The following is a 21,896-nucleotide window of genomic DNA, read 5'->3' as shown; positions in this document are numbered from 1 at the left end:
AACTGAAGCCATAACCTGTTAGCCACTTGGAAACTTCTGCTAATGTATGCAGTAATAGTAATATTTTTTACTTAGAGTTGATATTGATCTTGGAAACTTTACTTGTCAGTTTCCTTTTTGTTTCATATTCTCCTTTAAGATAGTAAAAATCTACTAGTACAGTCTAGGATTGTGAACTGGGCTATTTTAAACATTTTCTTTTTCCAGTAAACAAATAAATTCCTTATAATTCTTAAAAATTTAAATTCTTGCTAAAAAATGTAGAGAAGCTAAAATATTGTGCTGTTTTTTAGTGTAAAATCACACCTTGATTCTGTTACGATATATCCATGCAGCCTAACATCTATGATCCCATAGAATAAACTATTAAAGGGAGTGTCTGCAATGAATGCAGTGAATGCAAATTTACATATATGATCAAAATGTATATATCATATAATATGAAACAAATCCTAAGACATTTTTTCAACCTGAATAGGACACACTTCAGAAGCTCTGTTAATAGGAAAAACCAGTCTCTATGACCAAAGATTGGATGACAAAATAGCTGAAGGTAAACTAGAAATCTCAAGGAATTTCCATTTATTCTGTGAATAATTAATGCCCTCAAAAGTTTTAAAATATTATTATTTGAAAATAATCTATGTAGCAACTGATAGGCATAAGTTTCTAACTAAGACTTAAGTGCATAAATCATGCAAAAAATGATGATGTTTGCATGTGGACAGTACTTATGTCGTTGAGGTTCAACACTTTCCCTTTGCTTCTACGGGACAATTAAGACCTTACTTCATAGCTATTTCATAAGTTTACATGACTGCTGAGTTAAAATCTCACACACAACAATTTAGTTTACTGGCGAAACTGCTCAATTTTCACTGGGAAAATTATAAAATCTGACCTCCAAGTTGAAGCCTGAAAGTACCACATGACTCCTAAAGAATGCTGTTCACGGTTAAAGAATGCCTCATCCAATACAGTTCTTTAAAATAAAAAATTCAGTAGGAAACTCATTTTTAAGATTTTTACAAAATATAGATGCTTCGTGTAAAATACTAAACCTAAAAGACAAATTGACAATTTATTTTTTTGACTTCTTTTGCAAATATTTCAGTCTTTGCTTGAGACACAAATGGGAAGGCCATTCTGTAAATCAAATCAGTGTGAGGTTCTGGCCACTTAAGTATCCTGGACCAATGTTATGTATTCCTGACACTATGGAGCAAGGGTGGGCTATGCCAACAAACACAATATATCCTCCAGGAAAAGTCATCCTGACCCTTTTATTGTTGAAATTAAAAAATAAAACATACTTAAATACAGGTGAACATATAGGGCAAAACAGAATCATAAAATTTAATGTTGAATTAAGCAGTGAGCTGAATGTTTGGGTCTCCAAACTGGCTTGAACCCAAAACTGCTTAAAAATGGGTATGTTCACAGTTAACGGCAATTGGCTTATAGGTGAGAGAATGGTCGAAGCTGTTCCAGTTGAACTTCCAGAGAAATTCTCTCCTCAAGAACATCCTGAAAAAGATGCAAAGTTATGTTTCAAAGTATATAAAAATGAAGGCACATCTAACAACAACTCAGCATCAAGAAAACAATTTATATTTGTTAAGACAAAGGGAGAGTCACTCATTTTAAGAGGATACTTCAACTTAGCAAGGAGTTTCTTTATATGTCAGTACTATTAAAATATGATCTTAAAATCTTTTTCTTACTAAATAAATCAGGGTAATAAAATGTTTTTTAATTATCAGAGAAAAGCCAATATTTGCAAATGATGTTACTAATGCATGCATTTTGCATAAAGCCTACCCCCTGCAGGAACAGTAGATGAACCAATTAACACAGATTTTTTCCCCGGTGATGTTATCTGGTCCTGATAACTCCTGAACCTCATCTGACTTTTGGTTTCACAAAGAATAAATTTATTCTGCAATCAGAATTTCTTACCACTATTGATTGTGAACAGTCTTTTCAGATAGCCAGCAAATCCTAACTCAACTTTTTTTTCTCGAACATGCTGATAGTTTTTTAACCAGAACCATTTCCTATTTTGTACCATACTTCCTATTTTCTTTTCAAGATAGAGAGAAAAGTGATTTTAAAAATAGCTCCTATATACATGTTTCTATAGGCGCCTTTATTTCTTTAGAAAAACAAGTGTCAACAAAATTTTCATTATCAAAGTAAGGTACTAGTAAGCTTATCCTTAGTTTTATAGTCTTCCTTTACAACAGACCAAATTCATAATCACAGAGTAACTATAAATATTTTCTCTGATCAAAGAGCTACACAAAAATATCATTCATTCACAGATATTTATCAAATCCTAACATGCGCTAGATTTTTAGGGATAGAGACAATATGGTTACAAATTTATCTAGGGAGTCCTCACTCACTTCTGACGTCCTGCTTGAGCATTAATACATCCCTCTCTCTTTTCTCTCATTGTATTTTGGTTTGGAATTTGGAACGAACACACACACACACACACACGTGGGGGGGGGCACCCTGAACAGAAAAAATTATGACTTTCAGTGAGCTCATTTTAGTAGGGAAAAGAGACAAAAGGTACCATAGATAATAATACCAGATAGTGTGATAAACGCTGGATGAGGGATACCAACAGAATATTATGGGAACAAACTAACTCTGCATTCATTTTACACTTTCATGGACTCTTCTCTTGTCTTTGTGGTTTATAACCTTGCTACTCAAAGTGGGACCAACAGTCCAGCAGCATTTCTATCATCTGGAAGCTTATGAGAAATGCAGAATCCTCAGGTCCCTTTCCATATTTAATATGAATCAGAATTTGCATTTTAACACGACCCCTGACTAACTATATACACTGAGATGTGAGAGTCACTGATTTATAAGATATAAATACTTAATGTTGGTAAGCCATAAATGATTCTAGCTCATTTTTATTTGCAGAGATTCAAAGAAATCAGAGTGGTAAGAAAGAAAAACATATCCATTCCTCTCAAGTGTAAATGATGGGAGTACACATGGCCCATAAGCATCACTTCTACCTAAGGCTTGTCTTTCCTTTTTCACATGCAAAATGATCTCAACTGTCCCCATCTTCTTTAGACCAGTTTATCTCTCTTTAAGAGACTCTGAGTTGTCTTTGATAAAAGGATAAACCAACAATACTCAAGTCATCTTAGAATTAAGTAAGAGTATAGGGAACCACATATATCGTCTTGGTGGTGCTCAAGGTCACATTTCCTCTCTTGGGTTTCATTATGAAAGTTCAGGAACATTACAGGAACAGTGATGCCATATATATATATTATATATATTATAATTATATAAAATATAATATATATTAAGAGTTTTATATATTATATATAACATAATTATATATTGTATAATATATAATTATGTTATATATACATATATAAATAAATAAAGACAATCAGATCAAAATTGAGTATACAAAATTCCTTCAAATACACAAAGATTCAACGGTGTAAAAAACATTTTAGATACACATTTCTCTTCCTGCCTAGGAAGTTTCATACTAGCTTAAAAATGCTGGATCACTTCTAAGCTCCAGTTAACTGAGATGTTCTGAGTCCATGGAATTCCCCAAGTAAAGATTCAGAATACCTTTAATTGTTGCTGCAATTCACTATTCAATCTGGCCAAAACTGTGTTGGTTTCCTTATTGCGTCTAATTGATGCCTGAATTGCTTTCTTATCTTTTCCAACAGACCTGAGAAGGTAAGAGGGCAAGAAAATATGACTGTCATTTATCTTTAAACTCTCTCCATTCTTCCCTGACCTCTCTCTAAATCCAGAAAGTAGAGGGAACATCTTTTGCCTTAATAGCATAGCTCAACAGCATTAGCTCAGTTTCAGTGGTCAACCCAAAGTATCTAAGTTTCTGAAGATTAAGTTTTATTGTTTTTGTTCTCTTTCTTTTTCTGTATAATCACCTGACTTTTAGTCCAGAGCAGGTAACCATTTTTCTATCAACAACCACATAGTAAATATTTCAATCTGTGGGCCACATGATTTCTGTAGCATATTCTTGTTTTTGGTTTCTTTTTCTCTTTTCCTCTCCCTTCTCTTTTTTACACCACACATAAAAGCTATTTTTAGCTCTGGGCCTTAAGAAAACAGGCCACGGGATGAATTTGGCCCACAAACCCTAGTTGGCTGATTCCTGGTTCAGGGCAACCAGAGTTAAAATCTTACTGTTACTCTATACTAATTTAAAAAAACAAAAACAAAAACAAAAAAAAACAAAACAAAACACTCTGCTCTAGGGTTTGCATTAGGTTGTTAAAACGAAGCTGGAATTGAGCCAGATAACAGAAAGGGGGAAAGTGGGGAGAATATTACAACTACTCAAAAAACTCTCAAAGAGGAGCACCTGGGACCCTCTGCTCAACTAGAGAGCCAGTCTGACCATAATTTCCTTCACTCTGATACGTTAAGTGCTGTGCTTTTTGCCCCTTTTGTCTAGGGACAGCTCTGATTACCTAGGAATTGAAGGCTGTGATGCAAGCACAGCAGCTAAGACACCTGTCTTCTGTGTGTGTTCATCAACTTCTGGCTTTAATTCATCTTCTGATTTCAATCTTCTTCGAACAGGTTTAGGTGGTGGAGCAAGAGGTGTGGTGCCTTTGCTCTACAAGAAAAGAAGTCCACAATGGGGATGTCTTCAAGACATTCACAGTTACTCAGCACTTTACAACATCATTTGCTTTCTTTACACTGCTTCTTCTCCAAAAATTAAAAGTCACCTGACCCACTTTTTAAAAAAAAATATTTTATTTGTTTATTTGACAGAGAGAGAGATCAAAATAGGCAGAGAGGCAGGCAAAGAGAGGCGGAAAGCAGGGCTCGATCCCAGGACCTTGAGATCATGACCTGAGCTGAAGGCAGAGGCTTAACCCACTGAGCCATCCAGGTGTCCCACCTGTCCCACTTTAAAACAATTTATGTATTTTTAACATGGCTAAGTTCAATTTCAATGTGAAAGGGTGTTCCTGAGTTGACATCACAACTGTGAAATATACCTAACCAGACACTTTTTAAAAAAAGGGTGACATAAGCTCCTTGAGGCCTAAATCTGACTCAAAACTGTAATATTCATGATTTAAATATTAACAAGGAAGATGTTTAATATATATACTGTTTAATAAATATAAACGGGTGTCTCCAGGGGCCCCTGGGTGGCATAGTAGGTTAAGCATCTGACTTTGGCTCAGGTCAGGATCTCAGCGTCCTGGAATTGGGCTCTGTGTCGGGTTTCCTGCTCAGTGGGGAGCCTGCTTCTCCCTCTCTCTCTGAGCTCCACCTTGTGCTTTCTCTCTCAAATAATCTCTTAAAAAAAAAAAAAGGAGGGGGGAGTCTCCAGAAATATCCATCCATTACCATTATAGGATTTCCTAGTCAAAAATACTAAAATGTGTTTCTTCTTTTAAGATTTTATTTATTTATCTGACAGAGAGAGAGACAGCGAGAAGGAACACAAACAGGGGAAGTGGGAGAGGGAGAAGGAAGCTTCCTGATGAGCACGGAGCCTTGATTGCAGGGCTCGATCCCAGGACGCAGGGATCATGACTTGAGCCAAAGGCAGACGCTTAACAACTGAGCCATCCTGGTGCCCCTAAAATATGTCATCTTAATAAAGCAATTTATAAAGAAATAGAAAGCTAGGCAATTCTTTAAAAACAATAACTAAGATGCACAAAAATTATAATGCCCAAATACGAGTGGACACTGTTAAAAATTCTGTATTTTCCCTCAACAGATTCAAATGTTATTTTGGTATTTACCATAACCTGATCTGTTAATAAATAAAATGACAATCAACTGCCATATCTTTGGTTAAATACTATTTTTAATTTGTTGCTGTGAGCTGACAAAAATAAAATTCACTATTTAAAAAATATCACAAAAATATGGTAAAAAATAGTGTCGAGAGAGTAGTTTAAGCACTCTCAGAAGCACATGCTGTAATAGCTACTGGGAATGTCTGGGTGATAACAGGAAAAAAAATTACCAAAACTTTTCTTTCAGTGGAAAAACATGCAAATACCTATAATTAACTTCGCAATGCACAAACCAAATAAGGACTGACTTACATACATAGATGGATGGGCAGTATGTGATAATGCAAGTATAGTAAAATATTAATGGTACAGTCATGGTGTGGGTTTACTGATCTATATAATATAAAATTCTCTCAATTTTATTTTATATTTAAACATTTTCATAATAAAATGTTGGGAAAACGTTTTGGGAAAAATTATTCCCAAAACGTCAAAAAAAGAGCACAACGCCCTTAGAGGGTTGGTAATTTTTCTCTATGACACTTATGACTGCAATAAAAAAAATGGAGTTTGACCAATAAGGAAGTTGTACTTTCCAAATGTGGAAAAATGTCATCACCATATAAATTCTGAGAACCTAAGGCATATACTAGATGACAGACCATCACCTCCTAGAATTTTTAAACAGGCAGACTCCGTTCTGAAACAGACCAAATATATTACAGTTAAAGGCAGTGGAATGGCTTAGATACTAGCAGTTCACTTCATTTCTAAGATCTTGGTCACCTTTAAAATCTTACAAAGTGAAAATGATGTCATATAACTTTTTATGTGTACAAAATAATCAATATTATAGAAGACATCACATACCACATTGGCGGGAACACTAGCAGCTGTCTTTTCTTCAATTTTACTATCTGTTTTGGCAACTCGAAGAGAACTTGCAGAATCAGAAGCTTTTTCAACCTAGAGATGAATATATTATCATTCCTAATTATACATAAGCAGTATACAATTATGCATAAATATGTATGTTAACAAATTGGAGAGTAAAATGTTAAGAAAATATTCATTCTCATAATAAGGATTGTGAGAAAACCCTGTAAAAATGGCCACTCTCTATAGTAGAAGGGCGGAGAGCAGGAGAGGGCTGAGGATGCAGCCCAGCACTGTTTGGAAAGTTCTTGTGGTGGGGGCAGGGGGATGCCTCTGCCCTAGAGACGTGAGTACCAGTACCCTGTACACACCTGTACTTCCCCTCAGGCCCTCCCCTGCCTTCCTGATAGTGTAGGCCATACCCCAAGAGGCCCCAGGGCCAGATAAAAAGTTTCAGGCTCAAAGAAGTGGCTAGCAGAAGTTCCTGCCACTAGATCTGAAGAGCATCTCCTAAACACTGTCTGTAAAGATGGAATCTGGCAGCCCGTGGTCTGTAGGTCTAACTAATGTGACTCACATCGTATGCATGGAGTGTAGCTAGGGTAACCATAGCCATCTGTTACATGCAAATCTTCACCAAATCACACATCAGATGCGAGCCCCTGAGCAGTGTTTTAAGCATGCCCGGAGGGTTGTTTGTGCCTTTTCCCATGACAGCTAGCTTCTACCCAGATTCTGATTTTTTTTTTAATGATATTTATTCATTTATTATTTATTTATTGATTTGATGGGGAGACAGAGAGAGAGAGATAGATATAACAAGTAGGCAGAGAGGCAGGCAGAGAGTGAGGGGGAAGCAGGCTCCCTGCCAAGCCGAGAACTTGATGCAGGGCTAGATTCCAGAACCTTGAGATCATGACCCAAGCCAAAGAAAGAGGCTTAATCGACTGAGACACCCAGGCACCCCACCACATTCTGATTATTAGGCATTATACTGTAACCAGCAGGTATCCAAGGCCAATTAACTAATTAAGAAGCACAGACTCAGGGAATATAAATTCTCTAAAGCAGCAGCAGATATTTTACTCGCCGATGTCCACTTTGGTATCCGCTCTTTTAGAGGTTCCTCTGCTTACAGACCTGCTTATGAATATAATGTGGGAAGAGTTTCCCAGCAGAAAATTAAATAAGCCCTTAAAACTGACCGGTAAGACCTCTGGATGTTTCTCGGCTTCATCATCTTGTTCTTCATTGACGTTTGATGCAGCAAATACTTCAAATTGGCTGAAATCTGCAAAATTTGGTTGCTCTGGTATCTGCTGAGGTGAGGTACTAGTGTGAGTGATTAGGCCATCGGCATCCACTGGGCGATGCACAACGGGACCAGGAGCCTACACAATGGGTCACACATGGAGGAACACACTTCATTAATCTATCACTGTCAGCAACCTTCTTCTTTGAAAATATACTGCAGAGATGCTTTGTTATCTGTAAATTCAGGGAGATGAGTGACAGTAGCATCTACCTCTAAAAACTGTAAGTGGAATGCTGAGACACTCAAAAAATTAAGATGATAAACCTTCAGTAAGAAAGATACTTTTGCAAATTCTTACTGCAAAGAAAGTACATTAAAGGAGAGGAAGGGTCTGGTCTTACTCTTTGACTCTGTACTTGCATCTAACTTTTTTTCTTAATTAGGCTACTGCGCAACAGTCTGTGCTTTTAACAAGTCTTTTTTTTTTTTTTTTTTTTAATGTTTCTGGAAAGGTTATCTTGAAGTGTGAAAACCACTGCTCTAACTACCCTCCCAACACTTCAGTGTACTTCCCTCCAGTTCGTCCTCCCCTCCTTTGCCAGAGCAATCCTTCTAAAATCTTTAGTACAAATGTAACTTCTGGCCAAGCACTATGGAAATTACAGTGAATGAACAAATAAGTCGGATGCCCTAATGAAGCAGTACAGCGCAGGATAAGAGACAAGTACACGAGGACTTAAGACAATGTGAGTTTATGACAGCAGAAAAGTACAAGGTGCTACAGGAAGAAATCTTCAGGCTCTTCCCTGCTTACCCTTTAAAAATTCTCTCTCCTATAAGACTTCTGTCCTTAGTATGATACAGAGATACTCTGCCCCTTTCCCACCTCTTCAGCCTCAATCCCCATCATTTGGCGGCCCTGAATGAACTCTTGTTCCCTGGAATATGCCAGGCCACATCATTCCTTCTGAGAGGAGTGCCCTCTTGATCTCTCAAGTCTCTGCTTGAAGTCTCACTTCCTTCATTTTACTTAACACCTTTCCAATGTGATCCTTGACTTTACTGGTTAGTCAAGCTGTGCTGAAGCATTTCATAAATATATCTAGCACAGCCCTTCTACTGTAACTGTTGTTTGTAGGTCTGTTTTCCCCACTGGATTGGTTCTTGAGTCAAGTGACCAACTCACTGGGTTTCACAGTTCAACCCAAGACAAGTATTCTTGCTGAGAGTTTAGATAAACAAAATATTCAAATTTCAGTATCTTTGATGATTAAGAAACCATCTTTTTAACTTCAAATAATCAACTTCATTGTAGGAATCTAACTCAGAAAAATCAACCAAATTCATTCATGTAAAAGGCAGTTGGCCAGTCAGTCAAATAAAAAACTATCAGCTATAATCCAGAATCTGTCTTAGAACCTACTAGATGGAAACAATTTCAACCTGGCAGGGATGAAGTGGCCAACTTACATTTCCTTTACGGACGGAGTAACATCTTCAGGAAGTTGCAGTGAGGTCACGGAGCCTCTGCTAGACCCAGGACATGTCCTGGGTCTACATAGGGACATATAGACAGGGACATCTCCTATCTCCCAACCCACTGTTCTCTCCACTAAACCTTCCATTAGCAAGACATTAGCATTTGGTCCACTTTTAAAGTTTCTTTCTAATCATTATTCTTGACTTCCAAAATAAGACTTAGCTTCCCTGAATAAAATGCTCATTAAGAATGACAATTAGGTAATTCCTAATGTTTAAAATAATTCTAGAGTAGAAGCAAACCCTAACAAATATAACTGGTCAGTAATGAATACATTGGAGAATTACCTGTGAGGGCTGTGGTCTTGGAGGCACTGCAGGAGGATGGGCAACAACTCCAGCCTGTTGTTGTCCTAAGTAAATACACAGATCATCTTTTTAGTAAATACATACTCTGCTAGTAGAACAAATAGGCGGAGTGAATATGATCAAATGAAAAAGACTGCTAAGAATGCCTGGTAAGTATCAGGAGGCATTTGGTATCCTGTAAAACTATCTAGGTATGACCTAATGACCAAGACTAACGGCCTTTTGTCAGACCTCATATCTTTCTTTCTTTTTTTTTAGGGAGTTGTTTTGTGTGTAGCCCAATGTGGTGCCTGAACATATGATCCAGAGATCAAGACCTGAGGTGAAATCAAGAGTTGGACGCTGAACTGACTGAGCCACCAGGCTCTCTATCTCAGACCACATTTCTCTTGTTCTATTGCACAAGACATTCTTGACAAGCTTGTTTCCATAATATTAACCATTCTTGGCTTTCTTCTATTTCTGAATGTTCTTCAGCTATAAAATATGCAGACTTCCAAATTTTCTCTTTACATTTAATACTTCACTCAATCATTTCTATGTAAATGATTCTCAAATAATATAATCTTTCTTAGCCCACAGATCCAATGGCCTTCTATTATATCCTCTTTTCCTCATCATTCCAAAACCGTAACATCCAAAAACAGAACATCATCACCCTCTGCTCCTAACTTTTCTATACTGATCAAGATTTATTAATAACAATAAAACCAAGTTATATAAAAATTAAAACCTTGGAATAAGTTATGAGACTTTTCTCTCCTTTGTCAGCCGACTGAAGACCTATCAGCTTTCTCTTCTTGATCTCTCCACATGCTGGTTTTAAAATCTCTTGCAGCATCTCTCAGAGGTTCCTATCTTTATCATGAAAACTCAAACACATTAAGGGAAAAAAACTTCCTCTCATCTGACACCTTTTAAACTCAAAATTTCTCTTCAGATAATTAAAAAAAATAAGACACAGTAAGAGAATATAAAATAAAATGTGCTCTTTAACAAACTTTAAAATCAAATAATAGATTATTATGGTTCTCTAACCCTTACCTGTGGTGACTGCAAAGGTCCGATTCATATCTAAAGAGGATGATCTGGAATGAGAAGGCTGTGGCCTTGGAGGGGGAGGTGGTGGTGCAGTATTATCAGGCGACGTTCCTGAATGAGACCTATAAAATTCATCCCATTACAACTGGTCATGCTATAGGTAGTGGAGCTTTTTTCCTTTTAAGCTTTCAAATTTGGCTAAACAGTTAAAGGATCTTACTGATGTGACAATTTTCTCAAGTGGCATGTAAGTATTACAGTGAATAAGGACAAGATTGTTTGATATGCATTAAAAAAGTAATTATTCAAATAATCTTTTTATGAAGCATAATTATGTATTTTTTCAAATTTCAAAAAATTTGAAAAGGAAGTTCATTATTAAACATGATAAACTCCATAGACACAAACCTAGTAACATTTTCCCATTCAATTAAAGATAGTATTAGTTTGGAAAACCATTTTCACAAAATGGAAACTTTACTTTCAGACATGGTTAGCTTTCACCTTATTTAAAGTCTGAAGTTTGGTAAGCGGAAATAGAATCTGGCTCAACTACGTGAGGTGCCCATTTCTGTGTCCCCACAGGCAATCTCATTATAATGGTGGCTGTGCTCATTCTGGACCCGCTCTAGAGATTCACATGTTTGCCACCAAAGTCTTCTGTATTACGAAAAGAGTCACATGGACTCTGGGAATCTGATCCTCATTTACAGGGATAAAAAGGAAAATAAAATCCAAGATGACTGAAGAGAAGTAATTATACAAAGAAGCAGTCTGAGTCTGGAATTTCTTCCAAGATGCTATACTACTAGTCTCTCTTTATATTCTCCAAGCATGTGGCAAAAGGATACTTAGTATGTATAAAGATGAGGGGAAAAAGATGCTTCTGTCCTGCACACAATTTTTAGCGGATGCTTAAGCCCTTGTAGACAAATCCCTTGCCACCTTCATCCTATCCCATACCTTTTTTATTTATGCCTGAGAAGTTATATGTAACGCAGATCTCCAGGGTAGGTAGGGAGCCCAACACCAGGTGTGTGCTTCTAGATGACATCTTAAAATACAGAATTCTGTGGGCACTTGCCATAAGGCTATACAAGGAAATCTGTACATTTATTACTTAAACGGACTCTCAACTGCTGACTTACAAAAAGGACTATATTAAACTGCTAATCCTAACTATAACTCTTTTTAGGCCTTCCAGAGGATACCATGGGAACAATAAGGGCTCCTCCTGCTTTCCTATTCAAGTTGAAAAAGAATCAAAATTATTTTCTTTCTACTTAAATCAACAGGTAACTTAACAGCCTTCAGAGAACTGAAGAATAGAGGAAAATAATTCATACTTGGCTCTAAAAGAATTCTTAATATTAAAATGTAACGAGATATTTTAATATGCTTTTTATTGACAGAAATACTGACCTTTGATGAGTTACATTGTTTCCAATCTGTTCTGGGTCCGAAGTAAAAGAGTCTGAACTACTGTACCCATCTGCTGATAAATGGAATATATCCTATTTAATAGCAATTTTTTATTCACTTCTTACCCTATATACTCTAAACAAATATAATAATTATTATTTCAAATCAAAGATATTTAAAGACTGGCTAATAGGTTAACAGTTCATCTGAGTGTTATTAAATGTAAAAAAATTACATACAAATCATGTTAAACATGACATATTTAAGTTACAATCTAGGAAAGTTAATATAGGAATAAAAAATTGCTTAAACAATAATAAAATTTTTGAGATAAGCCAGATATTTCCCATTTTTCACCTCAGAAAATATCTTTTCCACATCCTCAAAATCTTATGAAGGAGCAAAGTCCAAGAGGCAGACTAATGGCTGTGACGCAATGACAAATTTTAAAATAGAAAATCAGGGACAATGTAATGGAACACTGCTATTTACTTTCAAGGATTACAAACTGAAGAGACTGGTTATTTGGTTCAGAATGTGTCCCTTTCCTTTTTCTTAGCAAATAACTGAATTGTTTAATTGGTACAGAAAGGATGCTAAAACTAACATATTTCCATGTGGATGTACCAAGAGGCATCTCAAACTTGAGATGTCTAAAACTCAACTTCTGTTTATCCCCCCAACAAACCTACTGTTACCCCAGCTTTCCTCAATTCCCAGTGGCTCAGACCAAAATTCCCTGAATTGCCCATGACCTCCCAGCCCCATCCTGTATCACACAGGTAAACAAATCCTATGCTCTTTTCTTACAAAATACAGCCAGAATCTGACCACTTCTTAGCATTTCTACTCCTACCACCATAGGCCAAGCCGTCCTCTTCTCTTGCCTGTATTATTCTTATTGTTTTTTAAATGGCCTTTCCTGCTTTGATTCTTGCTTTCTTGGGACCTATTACCAATACAGCATAGTGATCCTCGTTAAAAAAGGAAGGTCAGAGCAGAGCACATCTCCATTCAAAATCTTCTAATGGCTTTTTGTCTCATTCAGTAAAAGCCACTCTTACACTGCTCCCCGATTATTCCTCTACCACTTGCTACTTCTGCCAGCCAAATATGTTGATTCTTTTTTTTTTTTTTTTAAAGATTTTACTTATTTGAGTAAAATCTTGAGACAGCAAGAGAGCAGGGGGAGAGGAAGAGGGAGGAGGCGGCTTCTGATCCCAGGACCCTGGGATCATGACCTGAGCCAAAGGCAGACACTTAACGACTGAGCCACCCAGGCGTCCCAGATGCTAACTGATTATATTCCAGGTGTTTGCCTGCTGATCCCAGCAGAAGGCAGTTGTCTAAGCAGGGCTTCACATGTGCTGTTTCCTATGCCTGAAACGTCTTCCTTCAGATATTCATAGCCGAGTCCCTCATCTCCTTCAAGTTTTAATCCAAATGTCTTCTTTTGGTAAGGTCTTCTTTGACCACCTTATTTAAAATGTCACTCCCTCTTCCTTTTCCCAGCTTTTATTCTTATCAAGTGTATTTATCTCCTAAGACAGGAGTTAAGATTTTTTTTTTCTCTTACATCCCTTACAGAATGGAAGCTCCACAAAGGCAAAGATTTTCCTTCTGTTTTAACTGCTAAATCTCAAGTGTCTAGAACAGAGCCTGCCATATGCTATTCTTTTAACATATGCTGAATAAAAGCATGTACACACAATTTCCTGTGAGACAAAGGAGTGAGGGGGAAAGAGTCCATGGACTAAATGTGGTTAACCAAGAGGGATGACAAACAGAAGCAGGTCCAGCAGGCAATAAGTAACCATTTACTCATACAGAGGGTAGGGTATTTAAAAGGGTTGACTCATCTCCACTTTACTCAGTAAAAGTAATATGAAATAGCTATACATTTGAATTATTCAGATTCTAAGTCCAGACTTAATCAACTTCAAATGGAAACTGTAATACTATTTTTCTGCTTACCTACAGTATTTCCAGAAGCAAATTTCACCGATGAATTTATCTTACTTTCCTCTGACAGGTCAGATGGTTTCACAAGTAATGGGCTAGTGGGATTAGTATGATCTAATAGAAAATTAATAGGTAGAAGTACAAGAACTGAATTAATAAATTCGTAAACTTCAGAGTATAAGGCTTCATTTATATATTCCAAAGAAGTAGCAGATAAACCTCAGGAGATACAACACAAAATAGCATTTTCAATAAAAATATATAAGCTTTTTCATATAGAATTTTGTTTTCTGTCATACAGAAGATAGGGTATAACAAAAAAGTCAATTTACATGTTCATATTCTGTTAATTTTTCCCTTCAGAGTAATTGCTTAAGACACCACACAAATGGTTGTAAAATTAAGTAATTTATGATGCTGACTTACAGAGAAAATAAATAACTTTTGAGAAAATAAATATACTTCTAACTAAAGCATTTAATCTAAAATGAGGAGAAACTTCAAGAGTTTAAGCAAAACAATGTCAAAGCCAAAATTTATTTTAACATATATCTTCTCCGTTAAAATCTGAACGTACTTTAAATCTAAGTTCATAGCAGTCGTCGTAAGAACCCACAGGGTTGGGGCATATGGGTGGCTCAGCCAGTTAAGTAACCGACTCTTGATTTCAGCTCAGGTCCTGATCTCAGGGTCTTGTGACAGGAGTCCTGCGTTCTGCATGGAGACTCTTTAAGATCCTCTCTCTCTTTCCTTCTGCCCCTCCCATTTCTCCTTCCCCACCCTGCCCCCACTTACATGTACTCTAAAATAACTAAATAAAATCTTTAAAAAAATACAACCCACAGGGTATTAGAAAAGTCACATTGCCAAGTGTTCTTATTTTTTAAACTTTATAACATAAATTAACAGTTTCCCTTTTCTTAAAATTTTTTAAAAGATTTATTTGAGAGAGAAGAGAAAGTGTGCTGGAGAAGTGACAGAGGGGGTGGGGGGAAGACAGAGAGAGAGAGAAAGAATCCTCATGCAGACTCCCTGCTGAGCTTGGAGGCTAACACAGGGCTGGATCCCAAGATCCCACAATCATGACCTGAGCCAAAATCAATAGTCAGGTGCCCAAATGACTGAACCATTCAGGAACCCCTCAACAGTTTCCCTTTTGCAACTGTCATATTAACTGAACAACATATACAAGCATACATATATATGTACATATATATGTATACTTCTAGAAAGTACCATTAAAAAAATAAAAAATTATGTAAGAAATTCGAGCCCTCAAAGAATAATTATTTGTGTATTTCAGTTAGATGCTAGTCTAAACTATAATCCAGCAACAGCTTCCTTACCACTGCCAGTTCTTTTCAGTTCCATTTCCTGCATGTGGATTTTGCTTGGAGTCATACGAATGGGAACTGGATGAACAATAGCAGTATCCTAAAGACAGATGGGAGGAAATACAGACTTTGTATTAAAAATGCCAAGCTGATACCACGAAATAATCAAAACTAACAACACTTTAAATAGACTTTTTTATTTATGCTAAGGCAAGCATGAAAATAAATTTCTTAATTATAAGTTTTAGAATTACATGTGAAAAATCAAGTTCATTATGTGTGCCTAATAATCTGACGACTTTTATAAAAAGTGCATTTTAACTTTTGAGTGGTTAAAGATTTGAGTGAAAAAAATAAGATCTATAAAACTACCTAAGGTTGAAGACAATATTCAAAGGCAAAGTGTAAGATGATCTCATGATATTATAAAATCTGAACCTTTGAGGTTAAAGCAAACTATTTCATGAGAACCCAAAGACTAACAGACTGAACTTTTTTTTCCTAAACTGCCGCAAAAAATTTGACATTCACTTTTTTCCCCATATAAAACAAAGGTAATATTGCTTGCTATATCGTAAGTCATCATGATACACAGTTTCTGCAGATTAGTCCTACAGAGCTATTTAAAATTTCCACAATGGCATCCATTTTTAAAGGGGCATAAGTAAATCCTCCTCTTTAACATTCCAGTATTTTTCTTAAACCTTTTCATGACTGAAATATATCTGATATTCCTTAACTTCGTGAGTGGCAAGTCTAGTTAGCGGATTAAGGAAACTGGTAGTAGAGACTTTTTGAAAAGAATGCAAACAGCTAAGTAAGAAGAGAGAACAAAGATAAAAGCCTCTCAGAAAGAGAACAAAATGAGAAAGGTGCTCCTGGGGCCATGTGCAGGCCTGGTCCTGGGAGCTGAGACCCACCGGAGAAGAACCAGAATAGGATGGAGCGTTTGCCTTAACAGCAAGAGACCAGTACTGGTAAGGGGGCTCAGCTCCTTCTGTGAGGTGTCAGTTCATATTTTGTATATGCTGCAGCTAAGGACAGAACTTGAGATCCTTAAATTCTGAGTATCTAGTTATGAGTTATGTTTATGATTCAGTGTGAAGGATAATGACTTTTCAGTTTAAGTCAGACACCATTTTTGGTTGAAAGTACCAGGTAACACAAAGCTTCTGCTAGAGGAAGTTCCATTCTAGCATACTGTCTCATATTTGACAGGTCTCCCTGGCTTACTGTCATAATCTCTACATTTAATCAATTTATAACAAATTCTTTGTTGCAATTATACTGATAGATCCATTCACAGTAATTTTCTGCCCCCACACCAGCAAGATTGTGGACAGAGCTCTGACATTTCCCTTACAACTCTAAAATTAGAAAGATTAATATTATAGTTAGAAAGATGAATATTATAGCTAGATAAAAGTTTAAATTTCTCACAAAATAATGAGTTACTCTCAGGAAAATATTTTTAACAATACACTTAAGATGTTCTTTGTTGTAGTTATGGTTATAAAAAAACAGCTTTAGGAGTAACTACTACTTTCTTAACTCACAATTTTAGTGGCAGAAATAAATGCCCTAAGAATCAATAAGCCTTATAAGGCAAGATCAAAGGAGAAAGAAATGATAATTCATGAGTCAATAAATTCTTATTCCAAAACCCAAACAAGCTAGGAAAAAACATGCAAAAAAATTTTAGTAGATGTTTTAATTAGCAATATTCATCTAATATATGTTCTCTGGGTGTATAAAATCAGATATATAAAACTTTTAACAGTTGGAACTATAAAGTAACCTATTCATATATTTCCAGTACAATACATGGAAGGCATGATAATCACTCAAAGAAAAGAAAATCGTAACTGTTCCAGCCATCCTCCAAATAATCTGCATGTTTCTAGGCACATGAATTCTGTATCACATACTTCAGCCATGCTACCACTGGCTGTTGTGAGCCTGCGACAGTTCTAGTCCAGCAGGTCTGGCTGCCAGCAGGACACGGCAATTCCTTGCCGGGCTCTTCACAGATGACAGGCCTAACCTCCAGCTAGCATATATATCAGAAACTCCATCTGTGATTGTGATTTGCAGGATAGAGAGCTTTGACCCTAAGTGCTTCGACATTCAAATGAAGAACCATGAATGCCCATATGCTTCTGTGTCCTGAGCCATCACATGCTCCAAATTAGGATCCTCCAATTTAAAAATAGAGAAAAAAGTATAAAGACTGACTAGCAGTCTCTGCCCAGTTTCTTCTACCTATTCAAATCACCTCATCAACTTTAGGAAACCCATTCCTAATCACTCATCGCACATTTATGTCATATATTTGGGCACCTGATTTTATGTATACTTTATTGAATGCATTATGCTCATCTATTGTATTTTCTCTTTGCCTTAAATCCAATTATCTTGTCCAAGTCCAGCCTCTCTACTTCTCATTTCTGTGTCACTCATTTCTCTTGCTCTCTCTTGACCCTTTGCATTGTTGCCTGAGTGATCTTTCCCAACTGCCTCTTTCTCATCCCCATCTTGTCATGGTACTCCTGGCGGGCTCCTCATGTCTATGAGACTAAGTTCAGATCCTCAGTCTATCACACAAAGATCTTTCCAGTCTGGTCTCAACCACACTTAGCCCTGTCATCCCCCCCATCAACATGTCTCCTCTATACTTGCAGCACACTCAACAGATCCTGCCTGTGATATTCTCTCTGCTTGTAATGCACTTGTCCACTTCTGTCAATTCATAGTTTCTTTCAAAACTCAGCATACAAACATTAACCTCTTTTGTGAAAACTTTCCCAAATACACTGGGCTAAGTGAGCCCATAGTTCTCTGTGGCTGAACAACTTTGTTCACAGCCATATATAATTATCAAAATGAGCTATACTATAACCACCAACTTATCATGATTAAGCTGTGGTTTACTTAAGAGTGGAATTTTTTTGACATTTTATACTCCTAGAGAATATCATAGGCACCCAGAAGAACGCTCTACCAAACCAGGTGAGTTAGCTGGCCATAATCAGTAATCAAACGAGCTTCCTTTTTATACCCTGAATTACTCAGTTCTATAGCACTCAAGATCAGGCATAAATCACAGAAAAGACTAGTGCATTACACTTCTTATCAGTATAGAATTTAGCAGCAGAAGCAGATTCTACCAGAGGCTATTAATGATAAGCAGTTCAACAAAAGCAATCAAGTTTCTAGAAATGAGGTATCAGAAGCTTAATTTCACTACAATTCTGGGAGCCTAATAATTATCCATTTCCGTTTATATGTGAGATCCCTGCACTGTGTGATACAGATGTCTCTAAGTGCTACAGAGAAGTGTGGGGCTTTTCATAGACTTCCACTTAACTGAGCAAATGGCTGATTACCAAATTTTAGCTTTTTAAAAATATTCCATTACATATTTTCAACACTGCAAGGTATGTAAATTCATATTAGAACTGCTGTGGCATTTTTCTTTAGGTGATTCTCTTCTAATCTGTATGGACTGTATTTACTCACAATTATTTACAGAAGACTTGCAAAGGATCATTTGGGATTATGGGTATAGGCTGTGTTCTGTAGAAGGCACTTTGCCAGGTAAGTATCAAATGAAGGATAAGAACTTAGATCCTCAATGAGAGCAAGCATTCTCCTAATGGCAAGTTTAAAGTAATATCACTAGTTGGGGAACAACGTTAAGATTTAAGTTTATCACCATGAAAGAAAAAAGATATTTCTAGGTACCAGATTATAAATATTTAAGACTGCCAACTTTATCAAGTTTAGAGATCTAAATTCAGGTTTAAAATAGCAATTAACCAGGGCACTTGGGGCTCAGTGGGTTAAAGCCTCTGCCTTCGACTCAGGTTATGATCCCAGGGTCCTGGGATCGAGTCCCGCATTGGGCTCTCTGCTCAGCAGGGAGCCTGCTTCCCTTCCTCTCTCTCTGCCTGTCTCTCTGCCTACTTGTGATCTCTGTGTGTCAAATAAATAAATAAAATCTTTTTAAAAAATAAATAAAATAAAATAGCAATTAACCATTTTTAATTTCCTACAGCCTCCTGCCACACTACAGATGACAAAAGAAAGTACTGAGCCATATAACTTTAAACACTAGAGCTAGAATTCACAAATTTGGATATTTTTTCTAAGAGGTTACAAGAACATCACTATGATGAAGTCAAATATTTCCTGGCACTTCCTGCCAGTTACAAATCAGTTTATTCTGTCTCTGAGTTCTAGGTTTTCATATATATTATTCTTTCCTGGCCTGACCAAAAAAAAAATCGTAATACCATCAATGTTTATTTTCACCATCTCTTAAGGGCTGGAGAATAAAACAGAACAGTTCTGTTTTCCTACATTAAACTTGCCTTTCCAATAAAGCACTTTTATTAAGTATTTTAAATAAAGTTAACTTGACCATGTAAGTGTGAGATAAGAATAATATGGAGAAATAAACCCTAGAGCAAAGGTAAACTTTCTTTTAGTTTATAGCCCCTGTCACTTCCCAAGAGACCTTAATTAAAACTGCTAATAAGAAGCAGAAATCATTAAAAAAAAAAAAAAAAAAAGAAGCAGAAATCATGTTTTGCTTTTTTATTCCTCCTTAAGTTTCAGGTTGAAACCAAACATTAATGCCCTCAAAATAACAATGAGAAAAGCAAAGGGCACAGATGATCTACATATTAATTAATAAACTATGAAATAGACACTTAAAATACTTCCATACTTAATCTGTTTGAAATCACTGTAACAGCATCCTATTTCAGATAACTGTTTAAAATTATAAAGCAAAGATAAGATCCATTAATTTAAACTATTGAAGATGAACTATCTTTACATGCCATTTCTCCCAAATCCACATCAAATAAGGCGTTACTACATTTGATTCAAAATTAATGGCTCTTTGATCAGAAACATCTCAAAAGATGTCCCTTTCTCTGTATCTTTTCACTCAACTCATTAAAAAAAAAAAATCCTATCCTTACTCTTTTCTTTCCTTCCTACTTCCTCTTTTCTTTCGAAAGGTGACTATTAGTATGGCCCCTCTTTAAGAGAAAAAAATAAAAATAAAAGGAAAAGGAAAAGGAGGAGTGAAGAGTGAAAAGAATGATTAACAGCTAAGGTTTTAAAGATTTCAAATAATCTGAGGGACAGGTAAGTCTATATGAAATTAATTCTGTGGGGACAGAATTTATTCTTTAAATCAGGATGTGAACTTTGTAGCATTTTCAAAGCAACACAGTGAGCCACAGGAAGACAAGACAGAGGCTCCCTTGCACAATGGGAATCTGTGACCAACAACTCTGTATTTTTTTTGCTGAACTGGATTCTCTTTAACAGAACTCAACATACTAGTTAAGTCAAAGCCATTCTAACTGGACTGTTAAAATGAAAGATGACATTGCATATTTACATACAAAGTACATATTACATGATGTGTAAGCATACAAATAAAATAGTGTTTACTAAGGGTCACTACACTGAGATACACAGTATATGTTTACTAGAACATACACTTAACTGGCAAATGAAAACAAGGTCAGCTAAATCAATTTTCACAAAATGCTTCCTTAGACACATATACTAGGTTTTAAAAACACACAGTTTTCTCTTATCAAAATAACTAGAAAATACAAAAAATGTGATTAAAAAAAAATCTTTCCACCATTAAGCACACAAAAATTGAAAGCCTGCCACCATTTCCCTCTAAGCACTCCACTCAATCATGCATATCACCTAAAAACCATAATGAATGGAAATTTGGGTTAATAAAATTAATTTCAAACAAGCAAGCTAAGTGATTGACTTACAGGATCAGCTGGTGCAATGTTAGAATCAAATTGGGTCAGAGTTTGTGAGCTTGAAGAGCGTTCACTAAATGTCTCCCACTGCTGAACAGACAGAGGAGAGACAAGTCAGCATGATGAGAAAGATGGAGTAAAAGATCATTGGAGAAGATTTAGCAAAGTAATTCAGAGGTTGCACTGCAAGTTGTATTTCAGAGGCCTAACAAAATTCTGTAATTTCTATTTTTCCATAAACATTTTATTCTTATCTATGCTGGGTCATCTTATAATGTAAGGTGAGCAGCTTCACATCAAATGTCTAATAACAATTTATCACAATCTCAATGGAAGAGATTCCAAGTCTCACAGAGTTAAAACTCAAAACATAATATAGGAACAGAGTCTAGGTGGTATAAATGGCAACAAAGTAAAAATGTAAAGGGGTTTGTCTTGACTAGAGAAAAGAATTACTTCAAATCCTTCTTTCAAAGTTCTAATGTTAATGGATTAATTTGGTGACGCTAATGAATCCTGGTACCAAAGTTTTGGTCAAAACAAAGCA

At 36.2% G+C, this 21,896-nt stretch overlaps 1 protein-coding gene across 6 annotated transcripts in view; it reads right to left on the bottom strand.

Annotated features, from left to right (window-relative positions):
• Window positions 1-1,258: 1,258 nt before the first annotated feature.
• REPS1 (RALBP1 associated Eps domain containing 1) overlaps window positions 1,259-21,896 on the bottom strand; it is an 83,906-nt gene continuing 63,268 nt past the window's right edge. For 3 of the 6 annotated variants that reach the window (XM_044247850.1, XM_044247804.1, XM_044247841.1), the window contains exons 10-20: window positions 21,359-21,439; window positions 15,555-15,642; window positions 14,221-14,322; window positions 12,247-12,319; window positions 10,828-10,946; window positions 9,763-9,827; window positions 7,886-8,071; window positions 6,675-6,770; window positions 4,506-4,654; window positions 3,628-3,733; window positions 1,259-1,527 (exon numbers count right to left, since the gene is read on the bottom strand). In XM_044247850.1, coding sequence (XP_044103785.1) covers window positions 1,459-1,527; window positions 3,628-3,733; window positions 4,506-4,654; window positions 6,675-6,770; window positions 7,886-8,071; window positions 9,763-9,827; window positions 10,828-10,946; window positions 12,247-12,319; window positions 14,221-14,322; window positions 15,555-15,642; window positions 21,359-21,439 — 1,134 coding nt within the window. In that variant the 3' untranslated portion in view covers window positions 1,259-1,458. The remainder of the gene's footprint in view (window positions 1,528-3,627; window positions 3,734-4,505; window positions 4,655-6,674; window positions 6,771-7,885; window positions 8,072-9,762; window positions 9,828-10,827; window positions 10,947-12,246; window positions 12,320-14,220; window positions 14,323-15,554; window positions 15,643-21,358; window positions 21,440-21,896) is intronic. The other 3 variants (XM_044247813.1, XM_044247831.1, XM_044247822.1) reach the window with 3 other exon arrangements.

This window comes from Neovison vison, chromosome 1, assembly GCF_020171115.1.
Source record: "Neovison vison isolate M4711 chromosome 1, ASM_NN_V1, whole genome shotgun sequence".
In the NCBI taxonomy this organism is placed as follows: Eukaryota; Metazoa; Chordata; class Mammalia; order Carnivora; family Mustelidae; genus Neogale; species Neogale vison.
The sequence above is the reverse complement of the archived record's forward strand: the minus strand, read 5'-3'. Positions and strand labels throughout refer to the sequence as shown.